This window comes from Dryas octopetala, chromosome 7, assembly GCF_963921425.1.
Source record: "Dryas octopetala chromosome 7, drDryOcto1.1, whole genome shotgun sequence".
NCBI classification, from domain to species: domain Eukaryota; kingdom Viridiplantae; phylum Streptophyta; class Magnoliopsida; order Rosales; family Rosaceae; genus Dryas; species Dryas octopetala.
In genome coordinates, this window is record NC_141372.1 from 9,726,050 (window position 1) to 9,746,295 (window position 20,246).

The window sequence follows — 20,246 nt, forward strand, 5'->3', positions numbered from 1 at the left end:
CCAAACGAAGAATTTGTGTGTGTAAAAAGTAAAATAAATACCAAAATAGCAGCCTAGTTAGGAAATAAACAGACTAGACTGAACAGTAGAGAAGCAGCAAAGTCAACAGCCAACAAGTCTCTGTTTTATAGCAGCCTTTTACAGTTTCCTACTTTCCTTTAGGACCTTTAAATAATATGGGAAACAAATATTAAATATAATATCATTCCCATTCCCAGACTTCCACAACAGCGGTTACAAATCATCACAAAATTCCTAGCTCGCACAAAACATCAACTTTGTAAATTTTAATTTATTTTTCTTTTTTGGAGAAAGGTTTCAAATTGTTCTCTCTTTTATTTCTTTATTGCTCGTCATCATCACCATTCTTCTTTTATTATTCAACTGCTTGTGCGAAGTCATAAAGTCATAAGAAGAAGAAGAAGAAAGCGCCACCGCCAAAACCATTTGGTCCAGTTCTACCTTTAATTGGATGGGTAAGACCATAAGACCAAAATCTTGGATACCTACTTCCTGTTTTTACTCGTTTTTGGATTTTTCTTTTAGTGGCTTTCTGGGTTTTGGGGCTGTTTTTCTTTTTCAAAAGGGTTTTTGCTTGCTTTATATATAATGATTGAATTCTGTTCTGATGGTGCAGTTTGAGAATTAGGCAATCTTTGTGATATTGGGAGGTGGGTTTGGCTTGGAATTTGGATTGGAGGTGATTACAAGAGGTGGATGTTGGGGATTTAGCTCCAGTACTTTCTTCTTTTATGGATAGGTTATGCTGTTTTAGTTCTTCCTACTCTCAGGTGATCATCTGTTTCTATACTTCTTATGTCCCTTATTTGCTGTCCTTTTATTTTCGTTGTTTCTTGTTTGATGTATATTTGCTCAATTAGAAGTCTTATAAAACATGCTTTTCAATTATTTGTTGGGACTATATGTTTGATTCAATTGAAATATATGTGTTATTATGGTGAGTTGGATTAATATACTCTTTTGGGATTACAGGGAAGCCGTGATCATTCACGTTTGTTTATTTGTGTAATTGATGCCTGTTCTCTGTGGAGTGTTGTGTGTTTGCTTGTTTTTCTGGGCTGATCTTATGAATTGTACGCTATATTTGAGGTGCTTTTTTTTGAGTATTCTACTTGTCTGTTGAATTTTGAGGATGTTAGAGGCCAGTGTCCTGCTCTTGTTATTTTCTCATGCTGAATTATCTGAAACTGGGTACAAGGGATATTCAGTTGTCACCAACACTTGAAGACTACTTTTAGGCATGATTTATGGGTGTGGCTGAAGTTCAGAGTCTAACCAACTAGTTGGGCCCATAAAAAATTGAACCAACATGTTCCTAAGTGGCTGATCTTTGGTTTGGTGCAGCAAGAATGAGTGTAACGTTTTGTAATCAATGGTCATATGATAAAGTTATGTTTCATTGTTCTTGAAAAAAGCTTAAGAAGGAAAACAATCTTAAAAAATTGGATTAAAATTGAAAATAATTGTTTCCTTCTGTAGACTGCTGGTCTCTGAACTATACAAGATTGGGGTTGTATTATTTATAATTTTTCTATGCAGTATGGAGGCCGCTCATCATCTAGCTCTGGTAAGGGAAGAAGCCATGAGGGGTTAATCAAGTATGGTTTCAGCCTGGTAAAAGGAAAAGCTAATCATCCAATGGAGGATTATCATGTTTCTAAGTTTGTTCAGATCCAGGGACATGAATTAGGATTGTTTGCTATATATGATGGCCATTTGGGAGATACTGTGCCTGCATACCTACAGAAGCATTTGTTTTCAAATATCCTTAAGGAGGTATTGCTTCTTATTTCAGATTGTTCCATCTATTGGTCTATTCAGGTGCATATAAATTTTGGAATGGTGAATTCTTACACTTTTTATATAAATCATTCTAGGAAGAGTTTTGGGTTGACCCTAGCAGATCTATCTCAAAAGCCTATGAGAGAACGGACGAGGCAATCCTCTCGCATAGTTCTGACTTGGGGCGTGGTGGGTCCACTGCTGTAACTGCAATATTGCTAAATGGCCAGCGGTTATGGGTGGCCAATGTTGGAGATTCACGGGCAGTTCTTGCAAGAGGGGGTCTGGCAGTACAGATGTCTACAGATCATGAGCCCAATACTGAACGAGGCAGCATTGAAAACAAAGGCGGCTTTGTCTCAAACATGCCAGGTATTTTACAGCAACTATGTCCTAGAAAGTTCATTCAATTTTTAAGTACTCGCTCAAAATGTAACATTTTAAATGGATATGATTGGTTTTTCAAGAAAAAAGATGATTAGTCAATTAATATCTTGTCAATATCTTGTGTATTTTAAAAGTTAGAGCATCCAACCCAAAACCAATTGGCAATGGGTGGAGAGACCCAAGACCTTATATATGATAATGCAAGACTTATCATTTCTAACCATAACTTGAGCCAAACACATGAACACCTTTATGTTGGGTGACGTATGGGCCAAACACTTAGCCTAACACGTGAATTTTGCCTACGTTGATACCATGTAGAAGTTAAAGCATCCAACCCAAAACCAATAGGCAATGGGTGGAGAGGCCCAAAATCTTATATACCGTAATACAAGACTTAACAATCCTAATATGGGATATTTAAAAAAAAAATCCTAATATGGGATATATTCTCAACATCTATAAATTTTTGTGGAGCTTACTTTGTAGGAATTGGGTTATCCACAAGAAGTTAAACCGAAAGCAACTCCAAGTCTCCAAACAAGTAAATATGAAAAGAAAAAAAGGGGATAAAAACCTAGCCTGTTCCTTTCATAGGTCAAAAGTGTGGCCATTTAAATACCAAAGACTTAATAATTTGTTATGAATCATAAAACACTTCTGAAGAATGGTAGGAAATTCTGCATCTGTCTTGTTCAAATTGGAGGTGATTAAATAAATTTTTAACAGATCTTAAAATCTGTTTCCCCCCTGCCTTTGAGCAAACAGTAATATTTGTTTTGGAGGCTTTTCTAGTTCCATGGATACCGTGTTTTTCAAGTTGCTAACTAAAGGTTAGATGACACTAGGAACAAGATAAAAAGGGCTTCGATCCGAAATGGGACCTCTAATTCTCAAAAAGGGTATGGGCCAATCCTAGAGGATCTACCTTCTACTAACATCTTTTTTAATGATGATACTTTGTGTCCCTGGGAATTGGTCTCAACTATCTGCATGCCATCTTGTTTGTCTGATCTTGTGGCAGATCCAAGCTTAGAAGAAGCTACATTGACTTTCATTGCACGACTCTTCCCTTGTTATTTTGAAGTAATCAAACTCCCCACATGGGATTTGGGCCAAAAATTAGGATTTCTCTTTTCAATTTTAATTATAAAGAATTAACCAGTGAAAGGTATCTTGTATTGTTGGGCAACAAAAATAGAATAAAATTTTGTGTGATGTTAGTGATCTTTCAGAAAATTATTTATGATTGTCATTAATTACTAGTTTTTGAGTATTTTTAAATGCCATACCTGCATTTTGCTTTTGGACTGAACCATACCTGCATCATATCATATGTTTATGATGTACATGAGTTTGCTTTATATGTTTTAATTATCTCCTGCATTTTTCTCTATAATTAGGACACTTCTGAACTGTAGTAGAATGCATTTCTTGTTTTCGTTTTTACCCTAGCCTTTTAACCTTTTTTGTTTGTTTGTGTGTAGACAGACATAGTCATTATGTAACAAAACAATCAGAACCAGAAGGTTGTGGCAAACTCACAATTAACCAAAAGGGATAAACAATTCTGCAGGGCTGATTAATTTTGTCCTCTCATTTTAACTTATTTGAATGACACCTTGTGTTCCCTTTAACGCTAGAATATGAAACTTTGTTTTGGGTCTTTAAGAACTTTAACATACCAAAGAGGTTATCTTGAGATATTTGTCTTGTGCATCTCTAAGTGCATGTGTCAGCTATGGACCTTTTACGGTACTCAATGAATATTCAGTTTGAATGATTGGTATTATTGCTTGAACCAAACAAGTTATGAGTTGAGCTTATGTTGAGCGTCCTGTTGAATTGACATCTATTGCACCCTTTTCTTTTCAGGAGATGTCCCTAGGGTCAATGGGCAGCTGGCAGTTTCTCGTGCTTTTGGAGACAAAAGCCTCAAGTCACACTTGCGATCGGACCCCGATGTACAGGATACATACGTAGATGTTGATACTGATATTCTAATCCTTGCTAGTGATGGTCTATGGAAGGTGAATCATTTTACCTGATCCTTCTTCTCCTTGCTGCATTGTATCAACCGCTATGTGCACAATAAAAGCGGGAAGAATTCACCTAATCAGTGCTTGCTTTAAAAATTAAACAATATGATTAAAATGAAATGTTCCTTAGAAGTCACTTTTTTCCTCTGTATCTGATAATCCAGGTAATGTCCAATCAAGAGGCAGTTGATCTTGCAAGAAGAATTAAAGACCCTCTGAAGGCGGCTAAGGAATTAACAACTGAAGCAGTGAAAAGAGATAGTAAAGATGATATTTCTTGCGTTGTTGTTAGATTTAGGGGATGAGGATACCAATAAACCCTTATTGCTTTCCAGGTGCAGTATATAGCAATAATTGAAGTTTTCTTCACATGCAAGGCTGAGATTTATGAATGGGATTACACAACAACAAACACATACCTGGTTGGGGTGATTGTCATTGAATTCTGCAGCATGGAGTTTGACAAAGAAAAGAAAAAGGAAGGGAAAACAATTGGAATGCTTCTCACTTGTAAATTTATTTTTCTAAATTATGTTCTGGTGTTTGATATTGTTTGAATTCTTTGAGAAGGTGGATTAGTCTGATGTATGTTGCTTTTACATTTCCACAAATGACCAAGCGGCTATGTAGATGAAGTGCTACTGTTTGGATTGGAGGAATGCTTTTTGTTTTGGACTCAGGTTTTTTCTTTGACAGCATCAAATTGATTGGAAATTGTTTACCCGTATTCCTTTTATTTTTATGTTCATATCTCTCTTTTTTCCGGTCCAAGCTTTCATCTTTCTTCCATTTATTCAATTACTAAAATATAAAAATAAGAGGAGTGCAAATGTGAAAAGCGCCAACCTTTAAAAAAGTAAAATACGATTAAAATTTCCCAAAAAACCAACAAGAATATAAACACCCTATTTGATTTTAATTTGGTTGACCTTTGATTTTCAATTTGGTTTTAAGACATTTTGTTTGGAAATCTTGTCCGCAAGAACTGATGGACTCATGACCAAAGTTAAGCTCCAAAAAGAAAACAAAAATTCATATATAATATTATGAAGAGGTGAATGCATAAATCTCATAAATGTCACCTTTTATATGGGTATGAGACACTCGTGAAGGGGGAATTTGAAACCCTTGAGCCCTTTTGGGTTTGCTATTTCATCATTTAGGAACATTTATTGTGGGTGCTTATTACTAAATTAAGAAATTGAAAATATTACTTAATTTGTGATAAATAAGTGTATATTTTACCAAAAAAGAAAGATAAATGAGCATAGTAGTGGAAAACATGTTTTTATTCTTATTATTGAACCAACCAAATATGAGAATGGTAATAATTTTATGGTTATTATTCTTAATTTTTTCAAATACTGAAATGAGGATTATTCATACACATCTTAGGAATGAGCATGAATATGAGATTCCCAAGAAATACAATCTACGAACCAAACGAAGCCTAAATGGGTAGCAATATAGCATGAGTTAATTACACTTACACCTCATGAGGTTTATCGTTTTTTCACATACACCCCCTGTGGTTTCAATAATTACACATACACCCCTTGAGGTTTCAAAACTGTTGCATATAACCCCCTATATGAGATAAAAATGATGAAAAATTATACAAAAAAACATGCTAAGGGGTAAAATGACGTAATAAGATTACTCAAGGTGTAAGGTTCAACCTCAATACAAAAATTTTCTTTTTTGTTTATGTATTTTTTTCTCTTGTAGGGGATTATATGTAATAGTTTTGAAACCTCAGGGGGTGTATGTGTAATTTTTGAAACCCCATGGGATATATGTGAAAAGACGATAAACCTCAGAGGGTGTAAGTGTAATTAACTCAATATAGCATACGTGAATCAAATTAGATTTATTTATTTATTTTTTTTTTACTTTTCCCACCAAGATTTTGTAATTGATTCCACTTTACTAGCCAAAAAAAAGAAATTTCACCAATTCCCACCTAAATTTTCAATGTTTTGCAATGTCTAGCCTTTGTCTAATTTCGTCAAAATTTTTGTCCAAAAATAATAATATGTGCATCGCACGCGGCCACTTTTTAATGGGTATTTTGATCTTTTTGGTCACTATGAAATTTGTTTATGATTAGGACTTCAATGCTTCTATTCAATTATGCTCTCCGTACCCTAAAACTTCTAATTTTACACAAATCATTTTTTTTTTAAATAAGAAAAAATACAGCACAACAATAGGTCAATAGCAACTCCACCCATCGCCAGCAGCTACCCATCTAGGCGGTCCTTCACTCCAATCACCCCTTCCGCTCCTCCTGACCAGCTCCATCCCCTCTTTCATTCTCTTTCTCTTTCTTTCTTTCTCTCTCTATCTCTCTCTCATTATCTCTCTGAAACCATCCACCGGAGCAAAAAGGGAGGTCGCTGGTCACTGATTTGGAGGCTGGTAAGATCACTAGCCTTTCTTTATGCTTCGGCAGCCTGGTTGCAGAGAGAGTAAGATAGAAAGAAAGAAAGAAAGAGAAAGAGAAGAAAATATGAGAGGGGCTAGTCGGGGGGGAATGGGGTGGTCGGCATAATGTATTGCTGATAATGGCCATGTGGGCGGTGGGTGGAGGGCAGGGACGGAGCCAGGATTTAGAACTCGAGGGGGCTAAATTTAAAAAAACATCGACGGTACGATGAAATTTCATTAATAAATAAAAAAGATACACCTAGTTAGGGGGGGACATAGTGAGCCTTACCCCTCAAAATGCATATCTATACAAAAACATAGACTAGAAAATAACAACAAAACAATGAAACATGCAATGCAAATACAAGATAAGACTATGCAAATTGAACCCTGCGCTTCTTCAAAACATAAAAATCCTTAATTACTCAATCTGTACTTATAGTATCAGAAAGCTCTCTTTCAATGTGGAGAATCATACAATCATCAAGAAACTCATCTTCTATCTTGTTTCGAAGTCGAGTTTTAATAATCTTCAAAGATGAAAATGCTCGCTCCGTTGTTGCAGTAGAAACAGGAAGAGTCAACACTAGACAAATCAATCTATATATCATGGGAAAAAAATCTGACTTCCTTGTTTCAACTAACTGATGACATAAATCAGAAATAGAAGATGTATTATGAAACTTGGGATCAGAACGCATGTCTACCTCATAAAAGGGGCATTCCATTCTTAAACTAACTAACTCAGCATGAGTGAAATCTTGAGGGTAGAACTTCATAGCAAGATCACATATATGTTCAGTTTTAAATGATCTGAAACTATCACGAGGATCCAATGATGAGCTAAGAGTAAGAAGTTCCACTGCTTGGGGGTTAAATCTAGTATCTAACTCCACCAACTGAAAATCTATAACAGCATAAAATACATTTACACGATAATGATGTTCAACTGTTATAGAACTCCTTTGTTGACAAGAACGACCTGTACCCACCCTATAACGAGCACCCAAATCAGGCATAATGATTTCATGTAATTCACAAAATGATTCCACTGTTTTCAGAAAAGTATCCCATCCATTTTCTCTCAACTCTTGGAGAAATAATTTTGTTGTTGAAACAAAATTCAAAGCATGTACAATGTCTTGAGATTTGTTCTGCAATGCTTGAGAAAGAAAGTTAGTGATTTCCATAACCTTATTCAACAAAAGCAAGTTAAACACAAAACCAAAAGATGTCATCCAATTAAGAAGACTATTGGCTTCCCCACGCATATCTTCGTTGATTCCACTTAAAAGCATTCTTTGAAGCATTGTACTAGTTGAAGCAAATAACTCAATCAAGCTTCTACTAGAACGAAAATGAGACCCCCAGCGAGTAGCTCCTGCTCGTGACAAAACACACATTTGATTTTTCCCTGTACCTGTCTCAAGTTTTCCAACATCTAACAAATCTTGAATTTCCTCTTGCCGAATAGCTTATAATTCACAATGACGCTTGGCAGAAGAATCAACAAAATTCACAATGGAAGTTAACATAGAATAAAAATCCCAAGTATCAGACACACCTCTAGCTGCAGCATTTAAAGCTAGTTGAAGGCGATGAGCAAAACAATGCACATAATATGCATATGGGCAATCTTGAAGGAATAATGCTTGTAACCCGTTCCATGCACCACGCATATTGCTAGCACCATCATATCCTTGGCCACGCATATTTTCCACTTGAAGATTGTAGCTAGTAAGCACCTTGCATATATGATTCTTAAGAGTTATGGATGTAGTGTTGGGAACACTCCCAATGGCAAAAAATCGTTCTTGAATAAGGCCATTACAATCAACAAACCTCAAAATAATAGCCATTTGTTCCTTACTAGATACATCAACTGATTCATCAACAAGAATACAATATGGTTTATCCCCAATTTCCTCACGAATCTTCTTCCTCACTTTGTTAGCCATAATATGTAGGATTTCCTTTTGAATTTCGGGTGCAATATACTTTCCATTATGAGGAGCATTCTCTAAGACAACATCTGCAATGTTAGTATTCAATTTCGCAAACATTTTAACAAGTTCAATGAAGTTGCCTCGATTGGATGAGCTACTAGATTCATCATCACCTCTAAAAGCCAATCCTTGATTTGCTAGAAGCCTAACACCCTCTATTGTTGTCCTAAGACGCAATCGGTTTTGCTCCACTTGTTTTGATGATTGTGTATTCATCTGTACATCAATATGTGTAGAGGGGTTTTTCAAGAGATCCCAATTCTGCATATTTTGATGATGAGTTGAGTTTACAGCCCCTATATGCTTTCGAACACCACATTTTTTCCCATCATTAACCCTTTTCCAATGTGGATACCCATCCATAGTAAATGTAGGATGAGAAGGCGGGTTAGTATCAAAAAGGAAGCAAGGAAAACAAAATGCCTTGTCACTACTAATTGAATACTCAAGCCAAGGCCATTGAGAATACCAAGAAGCTTGAAATCGGCGCATTTGTCGTCCGTCAAAAGAGGAAGGGTAATCTTTTAATTTCGGTTGACATGGTCCTAAGTGAATATAAGCTCTTCGAACATTATCATGTTCATTAACAGGATACTTCCATATTGCTTGACGTAATCCCGGATCACGTTCAAGAGTACTAGTAGTAATCTCAATATTTGGATCAACCTCAACTCTTTCAGTCTCAACTCTTTCACTTTGAAACTCAGAATGATGTTGCTCATCACAAATTGGTGTAGATGAAGAAGGATCGTTTGTTTTCTTAAAATATGAAAGAATACTTTTTCTTTTCTTCGGAATTTGTTGATGATTCGACTCCGACATGACAAACTAAAACCTATTCACCATATATTATAAACATGATATGTAAGGATATGCTAAAATGAAAATCCCTAAATCAAATCCCTAAATTGATAAATACTAAAATACACATTCCATAATACTTTGTAAATTCAATTGAGTCTCAATATATGCATAACTTAATCCCTAAATGACTAAATTCACACCTTAAATTAAATCCCTAATAATAGAATAAAAAATCTAAATTCAGCTCCAATGCCCAAATATTTAGATCTAAATTAAATTTAAAAACAAAAGAAATATAATAGAGTTAGAAATTATAAATACCAAGAGGCAAGAGAAGATGTTGATTGTTGCACTTGCAAAGAGAGGCACGTGAGAGCAGATGCAGAGCACTAGAGAGATTGGGGCCACAGCCACTGCTTGTCGGCGATAGAGACAAGAGAAGAAAATATTTGGCTGTTTGCACTTTTCTGTCTCTGTGATGATCGACAATATATTGGGGAGCTGTGGTGATGTTTGTTTGTTTAATTGTTTTCTCCTTTTTAATTTAGGTGGGTTGTGACTTACTGACTTGTGAGCAGTGGGCTTCGCTTATTAAAACAAACAATTAAGGTTGGCAGGGGCTGGATATGTGTAAGTAGTGTTTTGTCTTTTTTTAGTTGGGGTGGGCTGTGGGCTGTATACATACATAGCTTAAAAAAAAAAAAAAATTATGAGGGTGGGCTGGAGCACGTCCAGCCCACTATGTGGCTCCGTCCCTGGTGGAGGGAAAGAGAGTGGGGGATGGGTAACGAACCTGGTAAGAGCAAAACGCCCTAATTTTTAACGGAAAAGTGTGACGAAATATGACCGAGGTATCATATTGCAAAAATTTGATAATAAAAGTGAAAAAATGATACAATTCTTTTTAGGTGGTAAAGTAAAATCAATCTCAAAATCCCAATGAGTAAATGCTTATTATTTTTGCCATATGACATTACAACGAAATCTCAATTCACCTTTATCATTTTAATTGTCTCAATTTGTTATTTAATAGTACAACCCGTGTTTTAATTTGCTTCTTCGACTCAATTTTGTAATGACATCTGTTAGAAACGCTGATATGGCAGGGTACTTTGATCATTTCGACTAATTTGGACCATTCAGTGCCTCACTTTTGTCGTTAAGAAAGCTGAATCGTTGTCACAAATCCATCCAGAGATCAACCCATTTAACCCAATAAGACTGGGTTTGCGGGAAAGCTGGCGTGGTAAGGAGTGGGTCCCAATTTTACGTCTATGTGGCAAAAGTGGGGCACTGAGTGGTCTAGGCTAGTCAAAATGACCAAAGTGCTCTGCCACGTAGGCGCCACGTCAGTGTTTCTAACGGCAGTCATGATGGAATTGAGCCGAATGGGCAAATTGAAATACGAATTATACTATTAAGTGTTAAATTGAGACAATTAAAATGATAAAGAGGTGAATTGAAATTTCGTTACAATGCCAGGGACCAAAATAGTAATAAGCCATGAGTAAAATGGGAAAAGCCTTAAGAAAAAGTGAAAAACGTATGTAAAAGGGTAGCATACGGTGTGAGGCGTGAAGGAGAGGGACACGTATGCTTATACACCACAATAACGGTCCACAAGAGCATACTTGCTAGGGTTTAAGCCAGCCTATATATACATGATTATCTTCTCCTCCAATAGATGGTTTCTCTTGGTGTGTGTCTCTCTATGTCTTCTCTAGCTAAGCATGATTTTGATGTGAGTCTGTGTAATGGGTCTTGACTAGTAGCTGTGATTGCCTCCCCTTTCAGCTGCAACGGCTAAGATCTTTTGATCATATTGTTGCTGGCTTTGTTCTGGAGGCATATATCAATTCACCAATGTCTTGGGGTTTAGCCCAGATTAGCACTCTGCTTGCTTCTCTGGTTTCCCTTTGCTTGGAACATTTCAATCTTCCTTTATGACCACTCTTTTTTCCTTGTTCTTTTTTTTCCTGGTTCTGTGAGTAACTATTCAGTTTGGTTCATGAGCAATTGAGCATAGATGAAATTGATACCGACTTTTATTTTTGATTTTTTTTTTAAATTGATCTAATCCCAGTTTGATTTTACCCAATTTGTGGATTGGTAGGGATTTCAATGTGAAAGATCAATAGCCTTGTGCAGTGAATTGATCTAATCCATTATAATAGTCTGTTTATGCAAACGACAACAGTTTAACCCAACAAAAAAAAAGAGTTGGTGCTTTGATGGGTAGTTGGTGAAGCTGAGAGTGAGTATGGTGGGGTGTGAAATGCGAAATGGAAAAAGAAAGCGACCATTGTTTACTGGTCTTTGAAAAAGAGTCCTCCTTGAAGCCTTGTCCTTTACTAGGAAGTAGGAACCAGGAGATTGAAAGTTTTTATGGTCATGTGAAACGAGTTAGATTATGTTACATTTGAGAAATTCGAAAGTTTTGTTCTGAACTTAAACTGGATCACAATAAAAACCTTTGAGATAATCCAAGTGGTGAAGAGGTGTGAAAAGGATTATGGTTGATGCCATCTTATATTAAAAAGGACCAAACAAAAATTATACAGGATAATGTTGGACCAAAGTAACTGTTATTGCCTCTCCTTTCGGCTGCAAGGGCTAAGGTCTTTTGATCAATTTCTTGCTGGCTTTGTTCTTGAGGCATATATTGATTCTCCAAAGTCTTAGGATCTTTTAGGCCAGATCAACACTCTGCTTGTGTCTCTGGCTCTCCTTCGCTTGGAACATTTTAGTGATCAACAGTTTGGACTCCCATGACAATTGAGATTTGAGAGGCTTTTGCCATCAATTAAATGGTGATTAATACTTTTCAGCTTTCTAGTTTTTATTTTCTTTTAAATACTATAATCATAAAAAATAAAAATAAAACTTTTCATGCTTAACATGTAATACAAGAAATTGTGTGGGCCTGGTGTTTGAGTCTCATGATTCGGCCTTATATATAAATGACCCAAACATTTGTTTCGCCTTCACTATGTCCATACATGGTGTCCCGGTCCGCACTTAGAGTTGTGCTCTTGTGACATTATTATAAAGTATGGAGGGTCAAATGGCAAGAGAATGACATTCGTTTGGCGAAGAGTGGCCGGGTTGTGCGCGTAGAAGGGTAGTTTCGTAATTTGGCTGTTTCAGGGTCTTGCGGTTGGAATTTGGGAAATCTTAAAATACCAGTAAATCCAGGAGGTCGAAACGAGTCCAACGCAACTGACGGTTTGTTATTCGGAGTTCGGATGAATTAATTATGGCCAATTATGACTCTTCGCGTATGTTGACATTTCCTCCTGCTTTGTGAAGAAAGACATAAAATGCTCTTTAGGGGGAGAAATGGTGTCAGGCTTTCCACCACTCCCGACGCCCACACCCATGGAGTGTTAAGCGAGCTACTCTAGGAACCTTTGGGGACCTAGGGGGCAGGCACATGACTTCCAAAGGACGGTCATGTGTCTCTGTGGGACAGGAGGTCCCACGGACAGTACAAGCGAGTGGGAGTGCTTGTATTGCTCTGGGCGCGCGCACACGAGGCTACAAGGGGAATTCCCTTATGATGCGTCGTATGCATATCACGCCCATTACATGTGAACTCCCGGAGACTCCATGGTGCACATTGGCCATGTAGTACTCAACGAGGGCATTGGCTTGGGTTCCGTCATGCGCAATATTCGATGCTAGCAGGCACGAGAGGGGCGACCCCGTGCCAACGAGAGAAAGCTAATGTGGGGCATCAGAGAAGAGTTGCTCACTCGGGTGGCATGCTTGCAAGTTGGCTTGCATGTTCAACTCGAGGAAAGGATTATGGGCGCGAGCTAGCCCTTAGTGCCATGATGAGTAACATGTGAAACAAAGTAAGACTCGACATGTGAGAATGGAATGACGGTGTCATAAGGACCTATCGATGGGGCGAGTATCTTGGTTGAGAACCTTGGCACAAGGAAGCAATCGTATAGTCGCTACAAGCGAGACTCGAGATGAGTAGTTCTTATTGGCAAACCTTGAGAAGGTAACGAATGAGTCTAAATCTTGAAAAGAGCATAGAGAAAGGGTGGCTGGCCTTGATTTAGAAGAATCTTAGTGCTGCACGGGCAAATTTCGCTGCGGTAAAAAGTGAGCCCATGACACATGGTGTAGTCACTAGTGCTGATGTATTATCACTAAATGCTCCTTAATGTAGGCAGCTCATTAGACCACCAGTAGTGTAATGGACCTTGCTGGCTCTAGGAGCATTTAATTAATAAATGGTTTGCTAAAATTCAATAATAATAAAAATAAATAAAAACTGAAAATCAAGCAAAAAAGAATAGGTTTAACTTGGTTCTAGCACTGTGTTGTTGGCTACGTCCATAAAACTTAAGTCTCAAAGAGTATGGTTAATTGCACAAAAACATGTTTTCACTTTTCACTCTTTTAAGGTACCTAAAGACTATGGCCAAAAAAAAAAAAAAGGTACCTAAAGACTGAAGTCAATAACCCAACTAAGATGACCGCTCGACTCTTGAGCTAGAATTTGAGTTATATTATTAAACTCTAATAATCCACAAAAAAGCTGGATTGCTTTGTAATAATAAATAAATAAACCACCAACATTATTTATGCATAGGACAAAAAAATGATAGAATGAAAAAAAGAAAAAATGAAATCCCCATGAAGCATGTGTCATGTGATCCAGATGTTATTGTCCATGCCATCTCAACCATTTTTGTTCTATTAATTGGGGTTTCCATATTTTTGTCCATATTTTTGCCCATGGCTCTGAAAGTCTGAATTATGGGCATGCTCCCTCTACCTACTTCCCCATCCTCTTCTTAATTTTCTTTATATGCTTTGAACAACCTTGTATACGTAGTCTCTGGAACCTGTCCTTCTTCATCACACCCCTCACCACCCACTTAGTACTCAGTACACCCAATTAGTACCCAAATCACCACCACACACAACAAAGTAGTAGTGAGTCAAAAACCCATTTCCACACACAAGTACACAACAACTCAACAAGTTTTCATTTCCACACATTTCTCCAAAAACCCAAATTTCAAAATTAATTAAATGTCATCATGCTTCAGCTTCACTGAGTCAAAGAACTCATGCTACCGGTCCGGTTTCACCCGGTCGGGGCTCCGACCCGCCGTCACGGACCTCGAAGACGGGTTCAACACCGTCATGCACTGCTGGGTCCCCAAAACCCCCAAACCCTCCAGCCCCAACCTCCTCCTCATCCACGGCCTCGGCGTCAACGCAATGTGGCAGTTCGCCGACCTCCTCCGCCACGTCACCCCCCACTTCAACGTCTACGTCCCGGACCTCCTCTTCTTCGGCGAGTCCTCCACGGCCCGGCCGGACCGGTCTGAGGCGGTCCAAGCCGAGTGCGTGATGCGGGTGATGGAGGCCCACGCTGTTGGGCGGTTCAGCCTGGTGGGGCTGAGCTACGGTGGGTTTGTTGGGTACAGCCTGGCGGCGAAGTACGCGGAGGCGGTGGAGAGGGTGGTGATCTGCTGCGCGGCGGTGTGCATGGAGGAGAAGGACTTGAGGGAGGGGGTGTTTAGGGTTTCGGACTTGGAGGAGGCGGCGGGGATTTTGGTGCCGCAAACGCCGGCGAAGCTGAGGGAGTTGGTCAGGTACACTTTCTTCAAGCCACTAATCATGAGCTTCTTGCCCTCTTGCTTGCTCATGGATTTCATTCAGGTACACTACTAGTGTTTAGTTTCATAATCCTCATTAAGCTAAGCTAATTATTCATTCATGCCCTTAAACACCTCAAATATTTGGATTGCATGTTACTAATAATTGTGTTATAATATAGATGAACCACATATTTATACTTCCAAGTATAATATTCATAAATTACTAAATTCAGACATTTAAGATTGAATTTCTCCAACACAAAAATTCTCACATTTTATTATTTGGCATATGTGATGCTGCGAATTGTGGAATTTTTCCCATCACCAAGAAAACACATTTTTCTTTAATAAATGATGGATCACGTGCGTGCTAATACTACTATATAATAGGTTAAAATGTTAAATTATATTTTTGGTTTCCGTATTTTGATTGATTTTTACTTCCAAGTTCATGTAAGTTAAATATTTGTAATTGTATCGTTATAATTTAATTTAGTTGGCAATCAAAGATAAAATATTAAAACTCAATTTTGTCTAAATTTGTGACCAAGAACTAAATGTGGCAACACGTAGAAGGGATAATTGAAAATCAAGACAAATCATAAGGATAAAATATGTGATATGATATTGGGTTAACCACAGGGATTAAAAGTGTAATGTGCGTGGCTCTCTTGTGTTGCTACATCATCATTTTGTAAAAAAAGAATTAGTGGAGTCGAGTTATGTCTTTAATTGCAAACTATATCAAACTACAAGAGTGCAATTGTAAATTTTTAAATTCTAAGAACTTAAGTGAAATAAAGTCAAACTACATGAATCAAACATATAATTGAATCGTATAAATATAAGCATACAGGTGCCCAACTGCCCATGACTCATGAAAATCAACTACCAATGATGGAATAAAGAAAATTTATCGGGTCAACATGGTTTGGCAGACAGGCTTGACAGCCTTTAAGGGATTTTATTGCCTGCAACTGATTGGTGCATGCTTTGAGTTTCAGTTATACCAATAAGCTTCTCAACTTTGAAATGATAATAAAAATCCCGATCTCATAATTTTTAAATTGTTGGACTCAAAATTTGGTGAAATGGGCAGGCAATGTTCACCGAACACGTGGAAGAGAAGAAAGATTTGATCCGGGCCATCCCCAAAAACCGAACACTTTCAGACCTCCCCAAGATTCCTCAGGTTCTGTTTTTACCTTTGTCTTCTTCCTTTTCTGCAAAATAATAACAAAAATAACAATAATAATAAATCTAAAAATCTCTTTTACTCCTCTCACAGCCTACCCTTATAATCTGGGGAGAACATGACCAAGTTTTCCCTCTAGAATTTGCTCACAAATTAAAAAGGTGAGTTTCTGAATTCTGATGCTTGAGTCTTGACCAAGTGCATATTTGTTTAGTCATTCGTTCTGAAATTTCAATTCATTTGGGAAAACATAGGCACTTGGGGGACAATGCTCGGCTTGTAGTAATCAAAGATGCAGGGCATGCAATCAATGTAGAAAAGGCGAAGGAGTTCAACAAGCACGTCAAGTCATTTTTAGTCGATGATTTGCAGCCTAAACATCAAAAACCACAATCACTGACATGAAGACATTCAATATTGTAATCAAACTTTTCATCCCACATGGGAAAATTTATGCGATTGTTCACCCATTTACAGTGAAAGCACGAAGCACATGTTTGTTTTATTGAAGACAAGTGTTACACAAGTCTACCCAGCTCAAGTCTGGACATGTTGTACAACAAACAATAAGTAGATTCATTTCAAGGCACAACAATAGGCCACAATTATTGCTGCATAAAAAGTGTAGTGGATTCTGTTAATGCTTAAATAGATGGTACATACAAGCCCTGTGCTACAAACTCGCTAATTCAGTGAGTAACGCCCTACGTTTGCTCCATCGACGAACCCAGTCCCAAACTCTTACAATCCCATCTACTTCTGCAAATTGTACACTAATTAGTAATTAACTCAAGAAGGAAAATAAGACAATTTAACAAACAGAAACCAGAAGAAAACACTGCACTTTGTTATGGCAAAATTTTTATTTAACTTTCAGTAAATACCTCTGGATGGGATTCATCAACTTTAGGTTGCTCACCTGACAATTCAATCAAAGAATCATCAATTATGAATTAAATGAATGAACTCAGAATAAAAGACTGATTTATTATTCCATTACCAAGCAACAACAAAAAATTGTTTAGGCAGAAAACATAATCAGATGGGGGACATAGTTCTTGAAATAAACTATGAAAAAAATTGTAACTCGGTGAATGAGAGATGTATATCCAGAAAAAACATACCGTGCATCCGTGGTTACTATAGTGCTAAACATGCCTAAAAATCCTTGTTATTTGATATCAGACCTCCAAAATATAAATCTACAAAACAATGGAGAAGCTAGGAGAGGAAATGACTCATAAGATTACCTCCCTCCTCTGGCAGATCTGAGGTCCACAATGTGAGATTATCCCTGAGAAGTTGCATAATAAGGGTGCTGTCCTTGTAGGCTTCTTCATTGAGGCTGTAAAGTTCTGCAATAGCCTCATCAGATGCCTGCTTAGCTAGATGACAGGCCCTGCATGGTGCATAGTTGCAAATGAAGCACACCAAGTGGTGACTCAGTACAGTAGAAGTAAACACTGAAGGACATAAAAGTTTGGGAAGGAATTTTTTTTAGGTAGGGACTAGGGAGGGAGACTTGGGCACACCTGTCAGGGGAGTTAAGAATTTCATAGAAAAAAACGGAGAAGTTTAGGGCCAGACCAAGTCTGATTGGATGAGTTGGGGGCAACTCAGAACTCAGAAGCAGCAGTAGCAGTGGCAGTCTGAGCACATACGCAAAATTTCATTACAATCTAATTCTTGGTATATCAGTACATAGCAAAATAAACAAAAGAAAAGAAAGAAAAGGAAGCTGAATTAAGCATACATCATAGGCTTTAAGTGAATGCTCAGCAGCTTCTTTACGACTATCACCCGCTTTAAATTCAGCTAAATACCGATAGTAATCTCCTTTCCTGTCCCAGGGAACAAAAAGGATCATAACTCAAAACTCTCTCTCTCTCTCTCTCTCTCTCTCACACACACACACACACACACACAAGCAGCAACACATTGTTGCTAAAGAAAACCAGAACATGAACTTGCATGGTAACAAAGTCAGTCAAAACGAATAGGCATTAAAGTGAAGATCCCTCCTAACCTAAAACGCTAAAAATATCACCGAAAGTAAGAAATCCATAATCAGATAGTAGCACCCAAAACCCCTGTTAACTCAAGGTCTTCATCATTGTTCAATGCATAGCCAAACCATAATGGACTATGCAAGAATTCAACTCTCTCAAAGCTAAAGAAAATATGTTATTAGCTTACAAGATTTCTGAAGTTTTTGGCACTTCCAATTAATCTTGCATCTCCGTCTATTGAGTAATGATCCAGAATTCCATTTTTTATTTCAACTGAATATTAAAATTCAACAAGCAGAAGATCAAAAACAGAATACTAGCACTCACATCTTATGGTAAAAAACTGTAGATTCCCCTGTTGCTGAAGATGGGAGGAGGTGATAATCAATCACTGATAATATGTCATTGCAAATCATCGCAACCTCATCTTCAACCCTCTGCCTGTACTCTTTTATCCTTTTCACATTTTGTTCACTCCCCTTGGCCTCCTCCTTTTGCTCAATGGAAGACAAAATCCGCCATGACGCCCTTCTTGCCCCGATGACATTCTTATACCCAACTGACACCAAATTTCGATCCTCCACAGTCAACTCCACATCCAACTTAGCAACTTTCTTCATTCCTTCAACCATTTCTGGAACAAGAAAATAAGATATAATTCATGCAGCACGTGTATATGCAATTGTAGGATAGTTTCTTAAACTCTCCTTAGTCAATAATCCATCAAAATAAACTGCCAATATTAGCTAGAAGCCTAGAATGTTCTAAACTGCTCCTACATGCAACATAAGACCTGAAGGAATGGGCCGGGTTTGCTTACTTTGTTGTACATGACATATTCAGCGATCATTCTTGTCAGTAGTCAGTAGTCACACATAATCAATTATGCTTGTAAACATCTTTCATGGGATGGTTTTATACACCTATTTATATCTTTCATCACATGATAAGAGAGATAAACTCATAAAACATAAGAACTGTGCTATGAAATTTTTTTTTTCAAACCTTTGAATTTTTTTTTGAAACACTAAAATCATTTATTAGTATCTCACTTTTCCACTTCCTCTCGTTTCGATAGGATCAAAAAACAGAATAACTTGATCTAATTAATTAATGTCAACTTAGCTGCCCTTTCTCTATTCTCTAATATAAAACAACATGTAACACCACCCAATTACGATGAAAAGAAAACAACATAAGCCCACCCCAATATTAAAAAATAATACCAAGAAAAAATTAATAAAAACAATACTAATAACATTAACCCATAAATCACTCTTTAGTGCATGGAATATAAAAAATGAACGCAGACCAGTACATTTCTATCCCTAATACAACTTACCCAAATTAATTAATATATATAGGGAGAGTATCAAAAGCATTTATTATTATATTCTAAGATGCATGCAAATCCGTCGAGCATTGAAAAAAGAAAAAAAATACGTAGGTCCATGCAAGAAGATCATATCTTTCGGCTTGCTCAGCAAGCGTCGCCTGGTAAACATGTTGCTTCCTCTCTTTCTCCATAGCCTCTGTCTCTTTGTGAAGATTCTGCTTTTGGCAACTTGGAGACTGCTATTACTATGCTCTGCTTTGATAATGGACCGTTGGATTGGGGTTAGTGGGAGTTACTGGTAGTAGGATCAACCGAGACGTGGACCGTTGGATGGAATTAGGTTTTAACATGGATCACATGGGGATATGGAGGCATGGAGTTGGGTGTGATGTTGATTGTTGAGGAGAGATTGAGAGAATGAGAGTGGTGCACTGCAAGTGGGTCCCAGTGTCCCATTTTGTATGGTTAGTTGGTTACATGTCAACTTCCTTTCATTACCGTTTTGAGCTTAGGCAGAAATTTGTTTTTTTGTTTTTATATTGAATGGAAATGAACCGAAAGCTATACAGCTATGCCTATCTTAGTTATAATCTAAGCTTATTCTCAC

At 37.5% G+C, this 20,246-nt stretch overlaps 2 protein-coding genes and 2 pseudogenes across 3 annotated transcripts; 2 read left to right on the top strand and 2 right to left on the bottom strand.

Moving 5' to 3' along the window:
* The first annotated feature begins 200 nt into the window (after positions 1-200).
* LOC147279476 (Protein phosphatase 2C family protein) lies at positions 201-4,950 on the top strand. Its single transcript, XM_086250935.1, has 6 exons — positions 201-476; positions 638-791; positions 1,561-1,797; positions 1,899-2,175; positions 4,066-4,220; positions 4,394-4,950. Exons 2-6 carry the CDS (start codon positions 753-755, stop codon positions 4,532-4,534), a joined length of 849 nt encoding a protein of 282 aa, XP_086107061.1. The 5' UTR covers positions 201-476; positions 638-752; the 3' UTR covers positions 4,535-4,950.
* Positions 4,951-7,033: 2,083 nt separating this feature from the next.
* Positions 7,034-9,487, bottom strand: LOC147279477 (uncharacterized; annotated as a pseudogene).
* Positions 9,488-14,239: 4,752 nt separating this feature from the next.
* On the top strand, positions 14,240-16,820 carry LOC147279478 (uncharacterized). Its single transcript, XM_086251591.1, has 4 exons — positions 14,240-15,160; positions 16,199-16,291; positions 16,388-16,455; positions 16,549-16,820. Exons 1-4 carry the CDS (start codon positions 14,525-14,527, stop codon positions 16,697-16,699), a joined length of 948 nt encoding a protein of 315 aa, XP_086107717.1. The 5' UTR covers positions 14,240-14,524; the 3' UTR covers positions 16,700-16,820.
* Positions 16,772-18,935, bottom strand: LOC147279479 (14-3-3 protein 7-like; annotated as a pseudogene). The gene is made up of 6 exons (XR_015123441.1): positions 18,631-18,935; positions 18,048-18,135; positions 17,827-17,943; positions 17,545-17,693; positions 17,179-17,213; positions 16,772-17,053 (listed from the first exon to the last, which is right to left on the bottom strand). The product of XR_015123441.1 is annotated as a 14-3-3 protein 7-like (transcript).
* Positions 18,936-20,246: the final 1,311 nt, after the last annotated feature.